General features: G+C 36.3%; 1 protein-coding gene, 1 long non-coding RNA gene and 1 other non-coding gene across 3 annotated transcripts; all 3 read right to left on the bottom strand.

Annotated features, from left to right (window-relative positions):
• Nucleotides 1-3,744: 3,744 nt before the first annotated feature.
• On the bottom strand, nucleotides 3,745-11,331 carry LOC125239516 (chymotrypsin-1-like). Its single transcript, XM_048147134.1, has 7 exons — nucleotides 11,304-11,331; nucleotides 8,143-8,326; nucleotides 7,121-7,265; nucleotides 6,549-6,650; nucleotides 5,963-6,109; nucleotides 5,232-5,330; nucleotides 3,745-3,946 (listed from the first exon to the last, which is right to left on the bottom strand). Exons 1-7 carry the CDS (start codon nucleotides 11,329-11,331, stop codon nucleotides 3,824-3,826), a joined length of 828 nt encoding a protein of 275 aa, XP_048003091.1. The 3' UTR covers nucleotides 3,745-3,823.
• Nucleotides 9,317-9,400, bottom strand: Trnal-cag. The gene has a single exon. It is a non-coding gene; the product is annotated as a tRNA-Leu (tRNA).
• Nucleotides 11,332-14,031: 2,700 nt separating the features above from the next.
• On the bottom strand, nucleotides 14,032-19,784 carry LOC125241761. Its single transcript, XR_007178762.1, has 7 exons — nucleotides 19,142-19,784; nucleotides 18,025-18,465; nucleotides 17,386-17,644; nucleotides 17,086-17,251; nucleotides 16,262-16,457; nucleotides 16,053-16,174; nucleotides 14,032-14,946 (listed from the first exon to the last, which is right to left on the bottom strand). It is a non-coding gene; the product is annotated as an uncharacterized LOC125241761 (long non-coding RNA).
• Nucleotides 19,785-19,839: the final 55 nt, after the last annotated feature.

Genomic DNA, 19,839 nt, shown 5'->3' on the forward strand with positions numbered 1-19,839 from the left:
TGCCTCTATGTACTGAATAGAGTAAATCTGAAACACATTAAAACATGTTTCCCCTCACTAGCTCGTAAACACGTGTTTTGTCCTTTAATACCAGCGGGTAAAAACGCATTTTATCTACTGGTGGGTAAAGAAATTTGACCTTGAATAAAGTCAAATTAACTGCTTTAAAATTGATTAAAGTAGGTGAATCTAGTAATAAAGTTAATTTACCACCTGTGGAACTACTGGAAGCAGTGATAAACGCATTTTTTGCGTTGTAGTTTCCTCGCTATAGTGAGGGCAGGGCACAGATCATAGCGAGGGGAAAAGTTTTGTGTTACACACGGGTGCAAATGTATTTTACTTCTCGTGAGTTAAAAAACTCGCAAGTTCAGGATTCTATTCTCGAACCACTCGCTTCGCTCGTGGTTCAACTATAGAATCCTTTCACTTGCTCGTTTTTCAATTCCACACTCGGCGTTGAAATACAACTTTGCCCCCTTGTATAACAAATAACTATTTCACCACACCAACTGTTAAGGGCTTACTTTGCTATTCGAAAACAGATAGCAAAATTTCATTTTATCTACATGAGTGCAAAGTAGTTTCATACAAATTTTAACTTGATGTCTTAAGCTGGCTGGTGGAATTTACCTATAAATGATGATTTTGAATCATAAATATTGGATAAATTGAAGGATTTGATTTAGTTTGATGTTTTATGGTCAGTATTTTGTTCGTGTTGGTGTGGTGAAAATGTTGTGTTTCACTCGTAGCAATGTTTGTTAAACCTTTGTGCCTTGAAACCCGCGCAACGCTCAAGATTCCACTTTTTGAACCACTCGCTACGCTCGCGGTATTGGAATCTTTCACTTGCTCGGGTATCAATTGGCACGTGCGGTTAAACAACAACTTTGCCCCCTTGTAAAACAAATAACTAATGTACGAGCATATTCGTTAGATGGTTCTAAAAATTCTGCAAAAAATATATCAACGTTTGGTTTGTGGCGGGGTCAGTTAATGGGTATTTTATCCCATATTTTTTATACTTATGTGAAAAATATTAATTTAAGTCACCTATGTTGTAAATGTTAGTGTTTTCTTTTATGGTAAACGACTGAATACTGTGATATTAGATTATTAGATCCTACGCATGGGAAAATAAAGATCGTTTAACTTTTATGTTCACTTTTATTCACATCTGTACCTACCTACTAATTACAGGTGACCTAGGGGACATTCAATATAGAGAAGATGATTACTTATCAAGAAGTTTCTTGGTTACTAAATTAATCTTAATCTATACTAAACTTATCTTACAAAAAAATATTTGATCAAAATATTCAGTGCAGTGTGATTTTAATTAATGATTAAACTACGACAAAACATCGTTAGTTACACAGACAAAAAAACCTTATTTATAAGAATTGTAAGTATTAATGACAAAAATATATTATTTAAAAAATAAATTCTGAGGCAAGATAGGTATAGACCGTCAACCAAATCTTGTCACTAGAAAAAGGCGGCAAATTTGAAAAATCGCGGGCTAGCAACACTAGTTTTGAAAATCGGTGGATATTCGCGTGTCATTTGTATCTTATCTGTGGAAACCTCCACCCTACGAAAAAGAGAAATAACTAGCATATGTCCGTCCCTTTTTAATACATTATCTAATTCGTAAGGAAGTAAAGGATGAGTATACGCGTTTCATATGCTTTTTTTATTAGGGAGGCATTCCAATGCTGCAGGCCCAATGAGCCCCTTGAAAAAAAAATATCTGTGGCTGTTCGACGTACATTGCTGGTTTTTGTTCGTTTTATAGGGATACCATACTTTAGTTCGATGAACATTGCTACTGCCAAAGACATATTATGTAACTCCGTATAGACAGCTACAGTCTAAGAAAAAAACGTAACTCAGACTCATATAGAAATAGGAACGGTGGCCTAGATGGCGTTACACCTTCGGGGGACGCTCGGCTAGATGGCGCTAATATTAATATTTGACATTTTAACTCATATCAAGCTAAGAATATGGGCCAAATTGTCAAAACTGAGGTTTAAAAGTTTTAAGCTTGTGTCGAGAGATGGCAGTCTATGCACTGTGATTACATATTTTACTTTGACAGTAACTCTCTGTAATACTTGATCCTCTTTGCTACTGCCAAACTTTGGTTGACAGGCTAGTGTCACTTAACTTCAAATTCTAATAAAATACATAAATAATGTATTCGATCACCTCAAAAGTTATTCGTGGCTACCACCTTTTACATGATAGTAATTAAATACTAATACTAAATATTAGTAGTTATCATAATTGTCAAATCTGACAGGGATTTAAAGAGTTTGAAGTACTGATGTGCCGACGTAAAGTTTCCAAATTTCTGAAATTTTCACATAGGAAAACTTCGGAAACTTTCCATTCTTTGTATGGACAATTGTATTGATGGAAACTTTCCATTTCATAAATTAAAATTCCCTTTATTTTTCGTGAAACTTTCGTGAATTTTTCATGAAATTTAAGATTTTTTTGGAAAGTTTCCGCAACTTGCACATCACTAGTTTGAAGTGTGAAATCTCATTTGGGGTTAGGTTTGTTTTATGACAATCCTGAAAAAAAAACGCGTGTCTGAGAAAAACGAAATTACTTATGATTAACGAAAATTCGGACAAACAATGACATTATGACCACAGAATATATAATAGTACAAGTACAGAAGGCCCACTGCTTTGATGTTTCCGAAATGCCGCCTTTTTAAATACCTACAACATTCTTACAAAGAAACGAGCCGCACGTGCGCGGCGTCCGGTGATAGGGTTACCAATGGATCCAAACGAATTAATACTCACATTAAATGTTATATTATTATATTCAAGTCTTGAGTACTTTCTAGGTACCTATATACGCTGTATTTATATATTTTTGTTCAAGGTTCCAACATCACAAGCCTTATTGAACTTTTCCGTGGGACTTAATCAGTAGTAGATCTGTATAAGAATGTCTTTTGGTATTTATTTTATTCAATATGTCTATTTAACTAAGTATTATTAGCCATTCCACCCGCGGACATCGCTTAAAAAACCTCGCGACGTAAAGTAACAATAGAAAGTGCGAACGTGCATTCCGTGAGAATGTGCGCCACCCCTGAGTAGGCCGCGAACTCGCGGCCGCCAGGATATACTTGTAGCGCGGCGATAGGATCGCGGAGTGAGCCGCCCCTGTTATGACTCAAAACTTTACGGAAAACAATAGAGACCTTCTAAGTGTAATCCGCTCATATTGAGCGTGCAGCGGAGCGCGCGGCGTACATGTCAAACAATTGAAGCTCATACAACTGTCCTGACTCGACGCTGCATAGTTTGTACGCACGCTGCCGCCCCGCCGCAGCGTTCGGCACGCTCCACATGAGCATGAACTCAGGCCTTACACATGCTTATACCAAGGAATATTTATACAGGGTTTACATACTTCATACTAAGAATCGTATCTCGGTTTTTTAGCGCCACCTATTAAATACTATCATAACCGGGATACCGCCAATTGCCTTATGAGGGCAGTGTACTGATGATGCCTACAAATTTATTTTTTTCAAAATGTGTATTGACGTGATTTTAAAATAAAGAAAAATATGTCATTTGTTCTTACAAAACATAAAAACACGCAAAAATATTTGGGGAAAATATGATTTTGGCCACTTCCAGCCTGCGAACAGCGCCATCTAGTTTGAGGGGTACGCTTTTATGTATGGGCTTTGTCAGTCCAGTATTAAATCGTTCTTGCTTAGGTATACTTAGTCTATTGATTTAACGAAATGGTTGAAGTCAATTGAAGCTTATTAAACAACTCAGCTCCGGTGCCTGTTGGTCCTCCTCCGCCCGTTTTCCTCCATCTTCTTATTGACGAACCTCCAGTGGTCCTCGTCATCATCGCCGAGGGTCTTCTCTATCCAGCCCATGAACGCTTCCACCTGGAAAACAATATAACAAATTCATGGAACAGTTTGAGTCTAATTGTAAAGAGTGGAGTTCGCCTAGGTCTTCCACTTCCAACTGACCCTCAGTTGGAAGTGGAAGACCTAGGCGAACTTTATCAAATCGGGGAAATGTTGCAAAAAGGCCAGAAGTACTCGAAACCGACGAGCGTGTGTGAGAAACGTTATGAAAGTGTGTGAAGCGAAAGTGGTTTGTCAGGATCGCTGTGAATAGAAATCCGTGATATCTGCCTACCCCTCTGGGAAACAGGCGTGATTGTATGTATGTATGTATGTGTGTAAAACTACAGCATGTTTCAGGGTGGCTAGCCGAATGGCACAATCGCTCACGAAACGCTCACGAAACGAAGCGCTAGTAGATATCTATCTCTATCGCGCTTGCGTATTGGCGCGACAGAGCCAGTGGCGTATCGCTTTCGTTTGGCGTCGGAGAAATGCCATTCGGCTACGGGGCCAGAGCATGTTGCAGCGGGCGAAGCATCGAGCGGCACGTTCAGTCCACGGAGTTTAGCCGCCGCGTGAACTCCTATAAAGTCGCCATCAATGGTACTTGTGAACAATGTAAACAAACCTTGTAGTCACAATGTTTTTAATTTTCATTCTTACTCATCAGATACTGGCTAAATCCATGTGTTATGTAACCAATTCATATCCCATTATGATCCTCACCTTTAATAGTTATTTGTTTTACAAGGGGGCAAAGTAGTTGATTAACCGCACGTGCCAATATTGATACCTGAGCAAGCGAAAGATTCCAATATTGAACCGCGTGGAATCTTGAGCGTTGCGAGGGTATCAAGGCACGAAGGTCAAACAAACTTTGCCACCGAGTGAAACACAAAATATTTCACCACACCAACACGAACAAAATACTGACTATAAAACATCAAAATAAATCAAATTTGACAATTTATTCAATATTTATGATTCAAAATCATCATTTATAGGTAAATTCTACCAGCCAGCTTAAGACATCGAGTTAAAATTTGTATGAAATTACTTTGCCCCCTTGTGGATAAAATGCAATTTTGCTATCTGTTTTCGAATAGCAAAGAAAGCCTTTACCAGTTGGTATGGTGAAAAATAATAAAATTGTGCTAGAATATTGATATTTTATAGAACGGTTTGTTTACACTGTTGACAATTTCTATTGACAGCGATTTTATGCCTGAAGAGGGGCCTCCAAATTGGGTCGAAACATGTCGCAGCCAAAGACCTTTACCGCTTATACGCACTAAAGAACGAAGTTATCTAGTGTTACCTTAGTGTAAACGTCAGGCTTGCCCCTGGCACAAGGAATGCCCCACGAAACGACACCGATCTGCCGACCCTCGCGGACCAAGGGTCCTCCAGAGTCACCCTGAAAACAACACAAAAATAATTTGTATTATGTACTTAGTTCTGCGATTAGTAGTAACCTACTTAAACACAACCGACCAAAAGCGTGTCGGGCCAATCTCAGTGTAGGGTTCCGTAGTTTCCCGTATTTTATTCAAAAACTGTCAAACCTATCAAGTTCAAAATAATTTTCCTAGAAAGTATTTATAAAGTTCTACTTTTGTGATTTTTTTTATATTCTATTCTTGAATTTCCTAGTTTTTAACCGACTTCTATACTGAAAATAAAGAAGAAGGAGGTTATATATTCGGGTTCATTTTATGTATGTTACCTGATTACTCCGAGACCCGTGGTCCGATTTCAATAATTTTGTTTTTGTTTGAAAGGAGCTACCTCCAAGGTGGTCCCATATTAATCTGGAGCTGTTCTGATGATGGGATCCATGGAGAGTTGAGGGAACTCCTCAAATTTTAAAGGCACATGTATGGTGATTTCGGTGTTTTCTTAAGTAACTCGAGTAGTTTCTCTCGAAAACTAGCACTTTCATAAAGTGAACCTCATGATGATGATTGTTCTTTTTGAAGTCGGTTGTATTTTTTTGTAAAAAGTTTTTATTATTTAAAATAGAAAACGAAGTAAACTTGTGGAACTCACATGACAAGCCCCCTCTCCCCTCTTAGTCAGCGCGCAGATCTGAGTCTCGTACACGGCGTTGATGTTCTCATGGGCTTTCTTGCAATCTTCGTATGTGATGGCTTTCAGTTCCAGCTGCATGAGGTCGTTGGGCAGGCGGCCAGGATACTAAAGGAGAGTTATCAAACATGGAAGAAAAGAAGAAAGTAACATATCTAATCGTCTAAAAAAAATGTCACTTTAAGTGGATTGAAAACAGGCTATTGTACTGACGCTTCTAATATAAATTTACATTAACAGTAATTGGGAAGGGTTTTGCTAAAAGAAGGTCATCTTTGGTGTTCTACTATAAATAAGGTGTCAAAAAATTTATATCCTTAACCGCCTTACAAGAACCCACCAAGATATAAAACGCCGATTATGCTGTGAGAAGCTATCACTTTTCATATCCCAAAGCCGTGCCACATGAAAAGCACACGAAAGGGAGTCCAAAATTATGGACGCTTCTTCTTTTACCTAAGGGCTTTCGTCATCTAAATACAAAATAATTAGACACATAGGTAGGTATACACATTATGATATAAGCACTTGTATTACTTTTACTTACAGAAGTTGTTCCCCATCCAGTCAAAATAAGATCCTCGCCCTTTTCCACAGGCTCATCGTTTAGCTCAATGGCGTCCACCGTGCTGCTGAACTCAATCTCCTCCTGAAAGATGAAGGCACTTAAATGAGGAAACCGAATGCGTATTCCTGATGGTGATGGTGATCCCCGTGTGGTGATGAGTTCAGTATTTCACCAACCCCTTTCTTCCCGTGGGTGTTGTAGAAGTCGACTGTGGGGTAGGGGGTAGGGGTTAAATGGGGTTAAAAGGGGGCGTAGACGAGCTGACGAGAGGCTGTCACTGCGATGTCTCAATTTCGTTTCCTTTCAACCTCTTAATTGCCAAAACTAAAAGCGGAACTGAAACTTAAGCAGTTTCATACGCTCTGCCTACCGCTTTTAGTAATACAGGCGTGAGTTTATGTAACAACTACTGAAGGTTCTTTGCACGTTAGGAATACCAGCTTTAGATGTTTCCTGCTTGTGAATTCATGGGGCAAGTAACTTTTGGTGAGTCGAGCAAATTTTTTTTATATTAGGTAAGTATTAAGGTATTTCAATTTTCAATATGTAACCTGAGTGAAAACGATGGCTATATCGTTGACAATCTCGTAGTTGTCGTACTTCTCGTGGTAGACGATCTTGCGGACTCCGTACTGGGTCCCGCCGGCGAGGAGTTGGTTGGTGCCGACCACCACTTTCAGGTATTGGGGGCGCATGCTGAAATGAATGGAACATGTTTTCACTACGTCGGTGGAAAGAAAAAAATTAAAACACAACGTTATGAGCAGGATCATCTGAATCGAATAAACTGAACTGCTGTTTTTTAAACAGTTAGGTGCCTAACTTTCCTTTTAACATTATAAAGATAACAACATATTTACCTACCGTTTTCTCAAATATGCCGCTGTAAGTATGACCATAGGGACACAGAATAATAAAGAGTACTATCGTACAGTATGGCCACTACCGCTCTCGCTTACCTCATAGTTACCGCCTGTTAAAAACGCGAACGTCGATCTGTCATATTCATATTTCACTCATACAAGCATAGTACGCGTTCACTTACACGAGCTTATACTGTGTGCTAGGAACGCGCTCTTTCATATATTTGATCGCCAATGTCCGAGGTGTGCTAGGGGCTAGGGGTCAAGGTGAAGGCCCCTTAGAAGTGCCGCTGTAGAGCTTAAAGTGCCTGCGGTTCTTCCCCGAGCAACTAATAGGTAAATTATCTTAGGATTAGAGTACCGTTCCACGCAATGTGCCGCTGTGAGTAACTATGACTGTAGCGGTCAGGATTGAGGCCTCAAAGAAGTGCCACACGCCGTAAACACGCAAGGAAGCTTGGTAGGTGTAGGAGCCGTTAGCGGTCTTAGTGCCCACGATTCTCTCCCAGTCAACAAACAATAGTATTAGAGTACCATTCCACACAATGTGCCTCTGTAACGACGACCCTAGGAGTTAAAATCGAAGCCCCACAGAAGTGCCACACTCCATAGACCCGCAGTGCAGGCTTGGTAGGGGTAGGACCCGTTGGCGGCCTTAGTGCCGTCCACGATTCTCTCCAAGCCAACTGTTTCTAAAAGGATTATAGTACCGTTCCACGCAATGTGCCGCTGTGAGGATGACCCTAGGAGTCAATATCGAAGCCCCACAGAAGTGCCACACTCCATAGACCCGCAGTGAAGCTTGGTAGGGGTAGGAACCGTTAGCGGCCTTAGTGCCACCCACGATTCTCTCCCAGTCAGCTTGCTTCTCTGATGAGTAGAACTCGGAGGACACTGGGTAAAAAAGTTTATTTTAAATATTTTCTTTCATTTAAGTTTTTTTTAGGTTTAATTATTATTTCTTTAATACCTATGCCTACCAAATTATTTTTTGTAACGTATGTTTTCATTCTTTCATGTTGAGTAAAATGTGGTAAAATAAATATATTTGTATAGTACATACATACACAAAATTAAGACACTCAAAAGCCTTTAACAGTCAAAAACGTATTCTATTTTCGAAGTATAGGTTAATTTTTTGTCTACAATACTTAGAAATGAAATAGGTAATGAGGATACGTTTTTGGTTCATAAAATTCTACTACTAGGTACATATTAACCCCACCGTCCCCTGTTTTTACTGACCTAAGTGGCATAAAAGTAAACTAAATCATTTATGAACCGTAGTTTAAAATGGTATACCAAAAACATTGAACTTTATATTATAAATAAATATAATATTATAATGGGCAGATTTTAATTTTCTTGTCAGTTTTCCTTTTTTCGTCAAATGCAGGAATTTTTGTACTTTTTCTGCTCAGAATCATGAGCTTTTTCGATTTCGCATGAGAAAAAACATGTCTCACATTTTTATTTCCACTGAGTTACAATTTCTTGTAAAACTTGTTTGATCGTAACTCAGAGGAAGGCAAAAAATGTATGGAATTTTGGGACATTTTTTGTCTCCTATTAGAATCGATAGAGCTCATGATTCTGAGTGGAAAAAGTGCAAAAATTTCCAGATATAAAAAAAGTGAAATCGACAACAAAATAAAAATATGCCCTAATATGTAGAGATTGGCTTTATTATTAAAGTTCTACATATTTTACATAATTATGTTACGGTATAATACTATACCTACCTACCTATTATTATTTTCATTGGCTCTAAAAAAATAATCGGGACAATTTAAAAGCATTGGTTTGACACATTTAAAACAAAACAATACTTAATTAATTCGGTGATAAATAAAAATAATGCAAAAGAAAAAAAAACAAAAGGTTTGTCAGAAGTGGGATTCGAACCCACGCCCACAGAAGTGGACTGCGACCTGAACGCAGCGCCTTAGACCGCTCGGCCATCCTGACATATCTAAGCAGGGCGAAATTTGCTGTCAGTTGCCTTTGCGATTCAATTGGCTGTTTGAGTCACTGGAATGTGTGTTACGTCATCTTATGACGTCACGATGACAATTGATAGAAGAAATATAGGACAAGTATTATCTAATATTATTGTAATTAGCTCTGTATGTCTTTCCCATCACGGAACAATGGTATTCCGGACCTTTGGGAGGCGTGCGCGGGGCCGAAGCCAACACGTAGAGGCCCTTTCGACACTTTAATGAAATGTAAGGGGTACACCGAGCGGATGTTGCCCTTGCCCGTATCATGGGACACACGCAGAGGCAACACCCGCCAGGGTGTAAGGACTATTTGAGAGTTAATGGAATCTAAAATGAACTGGTCTATTTTGATGAAAGTGCTGGACTAAATACTGGGCTATGGATAAAAAACCGGACGCCTGCCTAATAAAACGGTATCCAATTTTATTTCCGGCAGACGGTGACTCGTCCCTACAAGATGGGCCCCCACAAAAAGCGACATCCAAGATGGCTCAAGGGCAACACCGGTGTGAGAACTCAAGGGTGTCGAGAGGTGTACACCGCTTTCTGCCCAGTGGCTGTGAAGCCACTGCACCAACTCGCGTCTTATGCAAATTTTCACTTCCACCCCTGGGGCATGTAGCCCTAACGACTCCACTCTGGACGGCCAGCCAAGGCAAGCCAGAGGTAGAGAGTACTGTCCCACCCACCCGCCTTACGGGTAACAGAACTCCCCAGGAGCACTCGGGTACGTGGGGTCGCTGTTCCCCAACAGCTCGCCACAAGCTGCCCTGCGTTGACTGATTGCACTGGTAAAACCAATGGGCGATGGGGTCGTCACATCCCTACGCCTAGCTATAATTAGCTCTTATTATTAGTTCCTAGCCTTACTAATATGTACCTAGTAACTTAGGCAGCCTAATTTTAGCATGAGCAACTCTGATTTGTATCAGAATATAAATATATGTACCTATTAGATACTTACATTATGTAGAGATTGTTCGGAAAGTGAAGAGTCGTGGAATGTATAGGACTCTTCACTTTCCGAACAGACACTATAAGGCCCACTTGCACCAACCACTTAACTTCTGGTTAGTGGGTTGTCAACTGTCAAATTCTATGGTGGGTTAATTTAGGGTAAGTAATTTTTTAATAAAGTTTACGTTATTTAATTCTCTAAAAGTAGGTACCTAACTACCTAATTATGGAGAAAAAATATTCTATTTTTACAAAAAACTTTTTGTTTCATCTTACCTAATAAAGGGAATATCCCAAACACAAGCAATAACCAAGTCGCCATGTTGCCAGTAAAAAAAAAACACTAAATAAACCCCCCACATACTTCTTATATACTTTCCTATTCCATACCGAAATTGTTGGTATGTAAATGTAGATTTTGCATGCAATATAGTATTGAGCTAAATATTTATGCATATTTTTACCCCTATGCGATTGCTTACTGAAGGATTATTCGTAGTAATGAAATCATTACTACATTAGATAGGTATATATGTCGCAGTAAGATAGATAAAGCCGTTATATAGTTATAACCCTAGGGATATAATTATATGTCGTAACATAGTTAAACGAAAGCGATTAATTGCTATCTTACTAGGAATATAACTATAATACGCTACTAGTTTAGTGATATAATTATATGACTGGATTCAGTTTAGTGAAATTATTGTAGCCATGGATTACGGCGGTGCGGCGGAGGTATAGTTATAACCCTAGTTATATAATTATATCACTGGATTAAACTTAGTCTAGGGATATAATTATAATACGTCTCTATTTAAGTAATATAGTTATATTACTGGATTAAGTTCAGTAGTATAATTGTAGCAGTGTAGTGCGGGGGTGCAGTGGAGACGGGGGCGGGAGCTTACCCGCTACCACAAGGAAGTCGTTCGGCATCAGGCCCCGTAGCCGAATGGCATTTCTCCGACGCCAAACGAAAGCGATACGCCGCTGGCTCTGTCGCGCCAATACGCAAGCGCGATAGAGATAGATATCTACTAGCGCTTCGTTTCGTGAGCGTTTCGTGAGCGATTGTGCCATTCGGCTAGCCACCCTGTTGTCGTTCCCGTCACGGTTGAGTTTTCGTGCATAATTATTTATTGAATTTTAGCCACTTTTTCTGTGATATCGTTATGTTACGGCATATAATTATATCCCTAGGGTTATAACTATACCTCCGCCGCACGGCCGCACTCCTGCCTACAATCATTTCACTAAACTGAATCCAGTCATATAATTATATCACTAAACTAGTAACGTATTATAGTTATATTCCTAGTAAGATAGCAATTAATCGCTTTCGTTTAACTATGTTACGACATATAATTATATCCCTAGGGTTATAACTATATAACGGCTTTATCTATCTTACTGCGACATATACATACCTACTTATAGTGCACAGTGAAAAAAAAAGACCATTCAAATTTTGCATAGTGACTTTTGAGGTTATAATGAGCAAGATTTGTTATGGAACCAATGCCGAAATCGAAAAAAAAAATCGCTGTTCCATACATTTGGACTGTCATGATACTTATGATGCCACTAATTTCTATGGAAAAGCCAATTTTGCGATTCCAGCATTGGTCCCATAATAAAAGTTGTTCATTATGACCTCAAAAGTCACTATGGAAAGTTTGAACGGTCCTTTTTATTTCACCATTACAGAAAAAAAAATTACTTGAAGCAAGTAATATTATTTGAGTCAAGATCTTTTGGGATTTCGATATAAGGAAAATGGAGAATTACTTAGATTGAGATATAAAATGTTTCGCATTATAGTTCTTAGACCAAGAACTACTTTTTTGTATCAACATTTTAAATATCTCTTCCACTAAAAGCTAATAACTGTTGTTTCAAGAGAGAAAGCATTTTGACATAATTATTCCTTTTCTTAATTTAACATTGAAAGGCTCTTTAACGAAGATTGAATGTATTTTGTTTATAATAGTATTAAAAATTGGCTCAAAAGCGTTAGTTCTTATTGTAAAATAGCACATATTCTCTTCAAATGATGTAAGGCTCTTTTTTCAAAAGCTAAATTGTTTAACCCAAGAACGAAAATATTTAAAACAAGATATTTTCGTTCTTGGGTCAAACAATTTAGCTTTTAAAAAGAGCCGTACATCATTCTCTTCAAATGATGTAAGGCTCTTTTTTTAAAAGCTAAATTGTTTGACCCAAGAACGAAAATATCTTGATCTAAATAGCTGATTAATTTACTCAAGAGCGTTTTGTTCTTGTTGTCAAATGGCCCATATTCCGGTCAAATGATGTAAGGCTCTTTTTTTAAAAGCTAAATTGTTTGACCCAAGAACGAAAATATCTTGTTCTAAGTAACCGAGATAATTTACTCAAAAGCATTAATTGTTCTTGCAAAATAGTTCCTTTCTTGTTGTAAAATGGAACTTATTCGAATCAAATGAAGTAAAGCTCTTCTTTTAAGAGTGTTTAATTCTTCTTATAAAAAGTGTCATTCTTGTCGTAAAATGGAACGTATTCCAATCAAATGAAGTAAAGCTCTTCTTTTAAGAGTGTTTAATTCTTCTTATAAAAAGTGTCATTCTTGTCGTAAAATGGAACGTATTCCAATCAAATGAAGTGAAGCTCTTCTTTTAAGAGTGTTTAATTCTTCTTATAAAAAGTGTCATTCTTGTCGTAAAATGGAACGTATTCCAATCAAATGAAGTGAAGCTCTTCTTTTAAGAGTGTTTAATTCTTCTTATAGAAAGTGTCATTCTTGTCGTAAAATGGAACGTATTCCAATCAAATGAAGTAAAGCTCTTCTTTTAAGAGTGTTTAATTATTTTTATAAAAAGTGTCATTCTTGTCGTAAAATGGAACGTATTCCATTCAAATTAGGTAAATCTCTTCTTAATCACGACTATAAGGTGTGCCGTTCTCGAGAATGTTCTCCGTTTACTATGGGCTTTGAGCGAGAACGTTTCCTATACAAAATGGAGAACATTCTCGAGAACGGCACAACATGAGCTACAACACTTTTCATACGGACGTTTGTGTATTTGGCGCGTTTACAAAATTTACCATTTTATTTTTGTTTTATTCTTATCATTTTAATGTCTCAAATGAAATACTTATGATGTATTTTTTTATCTATTTAACATCTTTAGTTTTGTTTGCCTACCTTTATAATAATTATGGTCATTTCATCACTATAGACTTTGCGACAATTATGACTTGATTAAATTACCTACCTTAATAAAACAATAATAAAATGGTATATTTTGTAACTAGGATAAATACACAAATTTCCACTTTTAAAGAAGAGGTTTAAATTTTGATGGAGTGCGTGTCCCTTTACAACAAGAACCAGAAATACAAACTTAAAAGAAAAGCTTAATGTAAGTATGTAATTAGAATACGTTCTATTTTACAACTAGAATGAACATGTTACAAGAAGAATTATCTTAACCCACAGAAGTGCTAATCAACTCAAGCTTTAACTTTTTACAAAAAGACTTGTGCCGTTTTAAGTATGAATGAGTTTTGACAGTATTCCAGTCTAATTTATACAAGCCAAATTAGTTTTGAAACACATTTATACCTATTCGGAAATAATGGAATGAAAGTGAAATGTAAGTTTCTCATTTATTTTATGCACCAGTTAAAGAAAGTAATTACAAATTCAGAACCTATGAGTATCACTATACAGTATTAAAATTGAATTTAGAACGGAAAACATTTTGACTTATAAGCATATAGGTACATAAATGTGTGAGCTACCAAGATTGATTAGAGCTACAAAGTACCAAGATTCTCTACAAGTCAAACTTAGAATAAATCACGTCAATTGTAAATAGATGGTGCAAATACTTAAGTAGGTACATAAGACCAAATGTCATAGATACAATTTCTGTAGCTTAGTATATTTTTACATTTCAAGAACTTTATAGTCTAAGATCCGTACTAAGCTCGATCTTCACCGACGTGTTAACCAGGTGAAAATAATATTTTATTAAGTAAAATAAGTTTCTGAACATGTCTTACTATGGTAACCTCAATAAAAATGGTCAAGATTATATAAAAAAAAATTCAAAGATTTTTAAAAAATAATCTTGACCATTCATTTTTATTGAGGAGACATGTTCAGAAACTTATTTTCATCTGGTTAACACGTTGGTGAAGATCGAGCTTAGTACGGATCCTATACTATAATAAAATTAAAACGTCTAAGTTTAAAACGTCAACTATATACGGTGGTACCTACTGTATCATACACCGTATGGATTTGATACACTTTTTTTGAATAATTACGTGGAGGTGCTCACACACTTGGGGATACTTGGCGTGAAAAACGTGGTAAATCTTAAACAACAAGTCGAACGTCTTTGCAGCTGAATGCACGTGGTATTTGATATCATGAATAACGATGTATATCTGGGCGAAGTTTTGTAGCGGTCGCTGTATGAGCACGGAGGGTTGCACGGTATCCTTCCGGGCTGCAGCCTTAGCTTTCTGGGCTGCGATTACGCTGTCGATATCTCCGGCGTCCTGCATTAAAAACATAATTTAAAAGTAATGCCATAGTTCCCAGGAATATCCCACTGCTCAGCAGAGGCTCCACTACAAAAATATAAGTTCTTTTTTCTTCATTAAAATATGTACAGCAGAGACTTAGTCATATAGAAAATGGAATTTTAAGGTACACAATAGTTAGTTGTTTTACAAGGGGCAAAGTTGTTGTTTAACCGCACGTGCCAATATTGAAACCTGAGCAACCGAAAGATTCCAATATTGAACCACTCGCGAGCGTAGTGAGTGGTTCGAAAAGTGGAATCTTGTGCGTTGCGAGGGTTTCAAGGGACGAAGGTTAAACAAACTTTGCCGCCGAGTGAAACACAAAAATGTTCACCACACCAACACGAAGAAAACACTGACTATAAAACATCAAACTAAATCAAAACTATCAATTTATTCAATAATTATGATTCAAAATAGTCATATATATTTCGGTAATTTCCACCAGGAAGCTAAAATTAAAGATATCAAGTGAAATTTTGTTTGAAATTATTTGGCACTCTAGTGGATAAAATGCAATTTTGCTATCTGTTTTTGAATAGCAAAGTAAGCCTTTACCAGTTGGTGTGGTGAAAAGTTTTTAATTTTTCCCTTAATTATTGTAATTAAATAAAGAAGTAACAAATACCAAAACATGGTAAGTAAAATATGACTTCATTATGGTGGCTCTATGGCAACTTTGCATGCCTTACAGTTTACACACGTAGAGTGTGTTTAGTAAAACGTCCCACTTTGTCGGTTACCATTAAGGCGAGGTTTACTTGTATCTTTATATGAATAAACTGACAAAGCGGCTTTATAGCAATCGACAAAGTGGGACGTTGTCCCATGCACACTCACTAGTAATGATTTTCATAAAAAATGAGTGGGAAATATTAAATGGAATACTACTTTATTATGTTCTGGGAACATATTTACCAAAATGAAATATATTGAACTCGCTTGACTCGAAGAGTAAAATAGTAAAACATTAACTGAACAGTTACACAACTTTTATAGTTAATAATATAAATGTATATTAATAATAAAATAAATAGAATAAAACCCTTAAATTTGGATTGGATGCATCTAATACTTACATCTATCTGAACTAATAAGCCCTGGATTGATTCAGTGGTTGAGAATTTGACTTTCCTAGATTTCCGGCCTTTGGGTGGTATTAAAAAATATAGCAGGTAAATCTGCACCGGAATTATTTTGTCTGAAATTAAAAAAAAATTATATGAGACATTAGACTCACACATATTTTCATAAAATGATCAATTATGAATGCATTGTAATTAATTACGTTTTAACGGCCTCTGTATCTTTCTTCGTGGGTAGTGACTCTGCCTATGAAGTACAAGGTCCTGGGTTGAACTTGAATCCCATTTGAATTTGAACATTTTCAAGTTGTCATCCAACAAACTGAATGCTAATGGCTGAATGTGATCTGCTTGTGTGCTCTTTTTCTTTTCGTTCGTTTTTTTGCGTCGTTGTCATTGCTGTGAAAAATAAATTGGTGATTGCGATGGCAAGTATACCTACTAAAATAAATATAAGACGCTTTGATTAAGAGAAGTGTTCTAAAGGAAATACGGCGTTTATTTTTAATGTATTTAGTGTAGTAACTGGCCACAGTGGCCACCTTACACCAAAATCATTTTTGGTGTAATGAATTCTGTGACCTATGAAATAAGCTTTGTTCATAGGTCACAGAATTCATTTTAGTATAACATGGCCAGTAATAAAAATCTTATGCTAAAATCAATTCTATTTATATATGTATGAAATTTATCTGTAATATTCATATTCATATATTCATATTCATTTATTCATAAAATTAACAATTTTACATGTCAAAGTTAAAGTTAAATTATCATAATTAGGGTACAATACAATATTACATTTTAAAAATAGAAAATACTCTCAAATAAATTCAATAATTAATTTAAAAAAGAAATAGATGTTGAACAATAATTACAAAAAATAATAATAATAGTATGTGATCGTATTGAACATTAAATTGCATTATTATTATAATATTCTGAGATGTCATAAAAAGCATTAATATAAATTGTATACATATATAAATAGAATTGAGGTGGCTAGTTATTTTGAGGAATGTCTTACCAGAGTATCTACTTTGCTGTCTTTTCAAATGGCCCAGGTTTCAAGAAAATCATGTACAGTTTCAATTGTTTGTGTCTTAATTCAAAGGTGTTATTCCACCTTTCACAAACTTGGTCCCATAGCTCATTATATTTCAGCCAAATAGCGTCGTCATTTGAAGCAGTCCCTGAAATAAAACAAAAAAAAAATTATCGAAACTTCGCTATACTTGTGAAATCAAAAGGAAAAAAGACAACAGACAGACAGAGTTACTATTGCATTTATATTATTAGTAGGTACGAATATAAGTATGGATTTTACCTTGATTATTTTCCACAGACTCTACATCTGTATCCGAATCCCTATTAGAGCAAGTGGGTTTAAGCCCCTGCACTTTTCTCCTGATATGTACAGGAGATTTCGAACCTTGTCCACTAATTTGCCTTTAGCGGGCACATATTTTCTTGAAGCAGATTTGCATGTTGGCACAGCTTTCATATAGTAGGTATATATACTTTCAGTTGGGAAAAGTGAAACTATTTTTGCAGCTAGCAAATTGAATTCTTCTGGTTTGATGTTGCTGAGGAAAAAAATATTTTGAATAATCTTCATTCATATTTAAGTATTAATACTAATTTTATTATAGAAACCAGACAGAAAACCATCACAACTACCCTTGACGTAAATGCATAATTTTGCTCCCTTGTGAAAGAATATCTAACTCGCACTAGTCGTCAATCCATCTGGATTGACATGCAAGTACAGTCACCTGTAACCTGTAATAATATCTTACGCAATAAAGGCTGCAAAAATATCTGCCACTAATACCTTATGAGACATTGTAAGAGTGTGTAAGATATTTTTGAGGCCTTCGTTGTGTAAGACATTATTGCAGGTGACTGTACCAAGCCTGAAACTACTGCTGTCTGGTCTCCTATAATCCATTAGCTAAGTACTTACTTGTTAACAATAAATGTGTAGTGATATTTCACCAAAACATCAACAATGATGCTTCTTTTTTGCGAGTTCAATTGTTTGTATTTTTGATAATAATTTAGAACACTATTTACTTGTGGAGTACATTGGCGGATACTCTTCAATTCAAATTATGGCAGTGAAAGCCTACTTGGTACACTTAAGTAGGAATCCAAATCCAAAGTAATGTCTGTCAGAATAACTGACTGATCTTGATCAACTTGCATCACTTCTATACAGTTTGTTTTCGCTTTAATAACCATTAAATCTTCATTGAAGAAGTATGCAGTTTCAGTATCAGTAACTGAGTCTAAGTAATCTTGTAGTTTACTTTTTAGTTTAATTCGGTGCACAATGTGTTTGCAAAGCTCTTTCAAGTATCATTTAAAACCAAATATTTGAACTGTTCCTTGCTTATATCATTTTCTGTAAAAAAAAATAACTTAAATAATTGGATATCAATGATGAATATCTTATATTGAAGCATATTTGATAGCTATCGCGGAACTCTCCTATGTATATTGAAATGGGAAATGAACGAAATATGTGGATCAAAAACGAATAAATATCTGTAATAACTAAAAATAGCACAAAACTACAATATCATTAAGTCTTGCGGTTGGAGACAGGCTGAATCAAAGTCTTCCACTGCGACATGGTGACAAAATATATTTGAAATTTAAAAACTTCAGAAGACAAATGAACATCTTGATCGACCCCGGAGATGTATGGCAGTTGCAAAATAAATGATTAAGAAGCTTTCGTTATTTTGATTTAAAATTTCACGATTTTCACACATTATTTGAACAAAATGGGACTTCGAGTATTAATATAACTTGTTTTATTTACATCCACGTGTCAAAATGCCCATTGTCTCGTTTTGATAAGATAATACTTAAGTTCTTAATAGTTTAGTAACATACAAATATATCTAGCAAATGAGTAAAAATGTAAATGATGTACTTAGGTAATTTTGTTTAACCTAACATTTAATATGTATCTTGGTAAAACAAAAATGCTTACTTTACGCTTTAAAGAGAAACTATTTTATCTGCCATACCTTTTGATCTGCCAGCGATATTCTAGAAAATACACAACTTACTTTTAAAGTTCTCGACGACTACTGACGGCAAATCCCAGGATACCAATTTGTTTTCTGTGTCTTCTTCCATTATTTTAGTAGGTATACTTGCGATTGCAATCACCAAGTTAATTTTACCACCATAACACTTTCACAGCAATGACAACGACGCAAAAAAACGAGCGAAAAGAGCACAGAACAGTACACGAGCAGATCACATTCGGCCGTTAGCTTGGTTTGTTGGATGACAACTTGAGAATGTTGCCAGTATCAGTTTTTTTTTACCCAATAAATACATCAGTAATCACAAGTCCAACCTAGATAATGTAACTATAGATGGTTAAGCAAAGCATGAGAGTAAAAAATGGCGGCAAATTTGAATAATGTGCTCATACATTGTCGTCCCATAGAAAATTTGAATTTTGTTCTCACGATTTGCTTGACCGTCTATATACAGTCTGGCAAAAAAGAGTAGAAAATAATAGGGGCACCACTGTCTATGTAAAACGTCTTGCATATGGCAACTATTGAATCACTTTGACGTCTCTTTTGTATGAAAACAGTAAGTGTAGCCATGATAAAAAAAATAGTTCAATTTCTACTCTTTTTTGCCAAGCTGTCACATGGGAAAGAGGCCCGAAGTTTAGTCTCTTTCCGTCTTAATGCTATTGCACGGCGCGATACGTCGCACAGTGGATCGAAACGGGAAACATTCGGTG

Source organism: Leguminivora glycinivorella, chromosome 2 (assembly GCF_023078275.1).
Source record: "Leguminivora glycinivorella isolate SPB_JAAS2020 chromosome 2, LegGlyc_1.1, whole genome shotgun sequence".
In the NCBI taxonomy this organism is placed as follows: domain Eukaryota; kingdom Metazoa; phylum Arthropoda; class Insecta; order Lepidoptera; family Tortricidae; genus Leguminivora; species Leguminivora glycinivorella.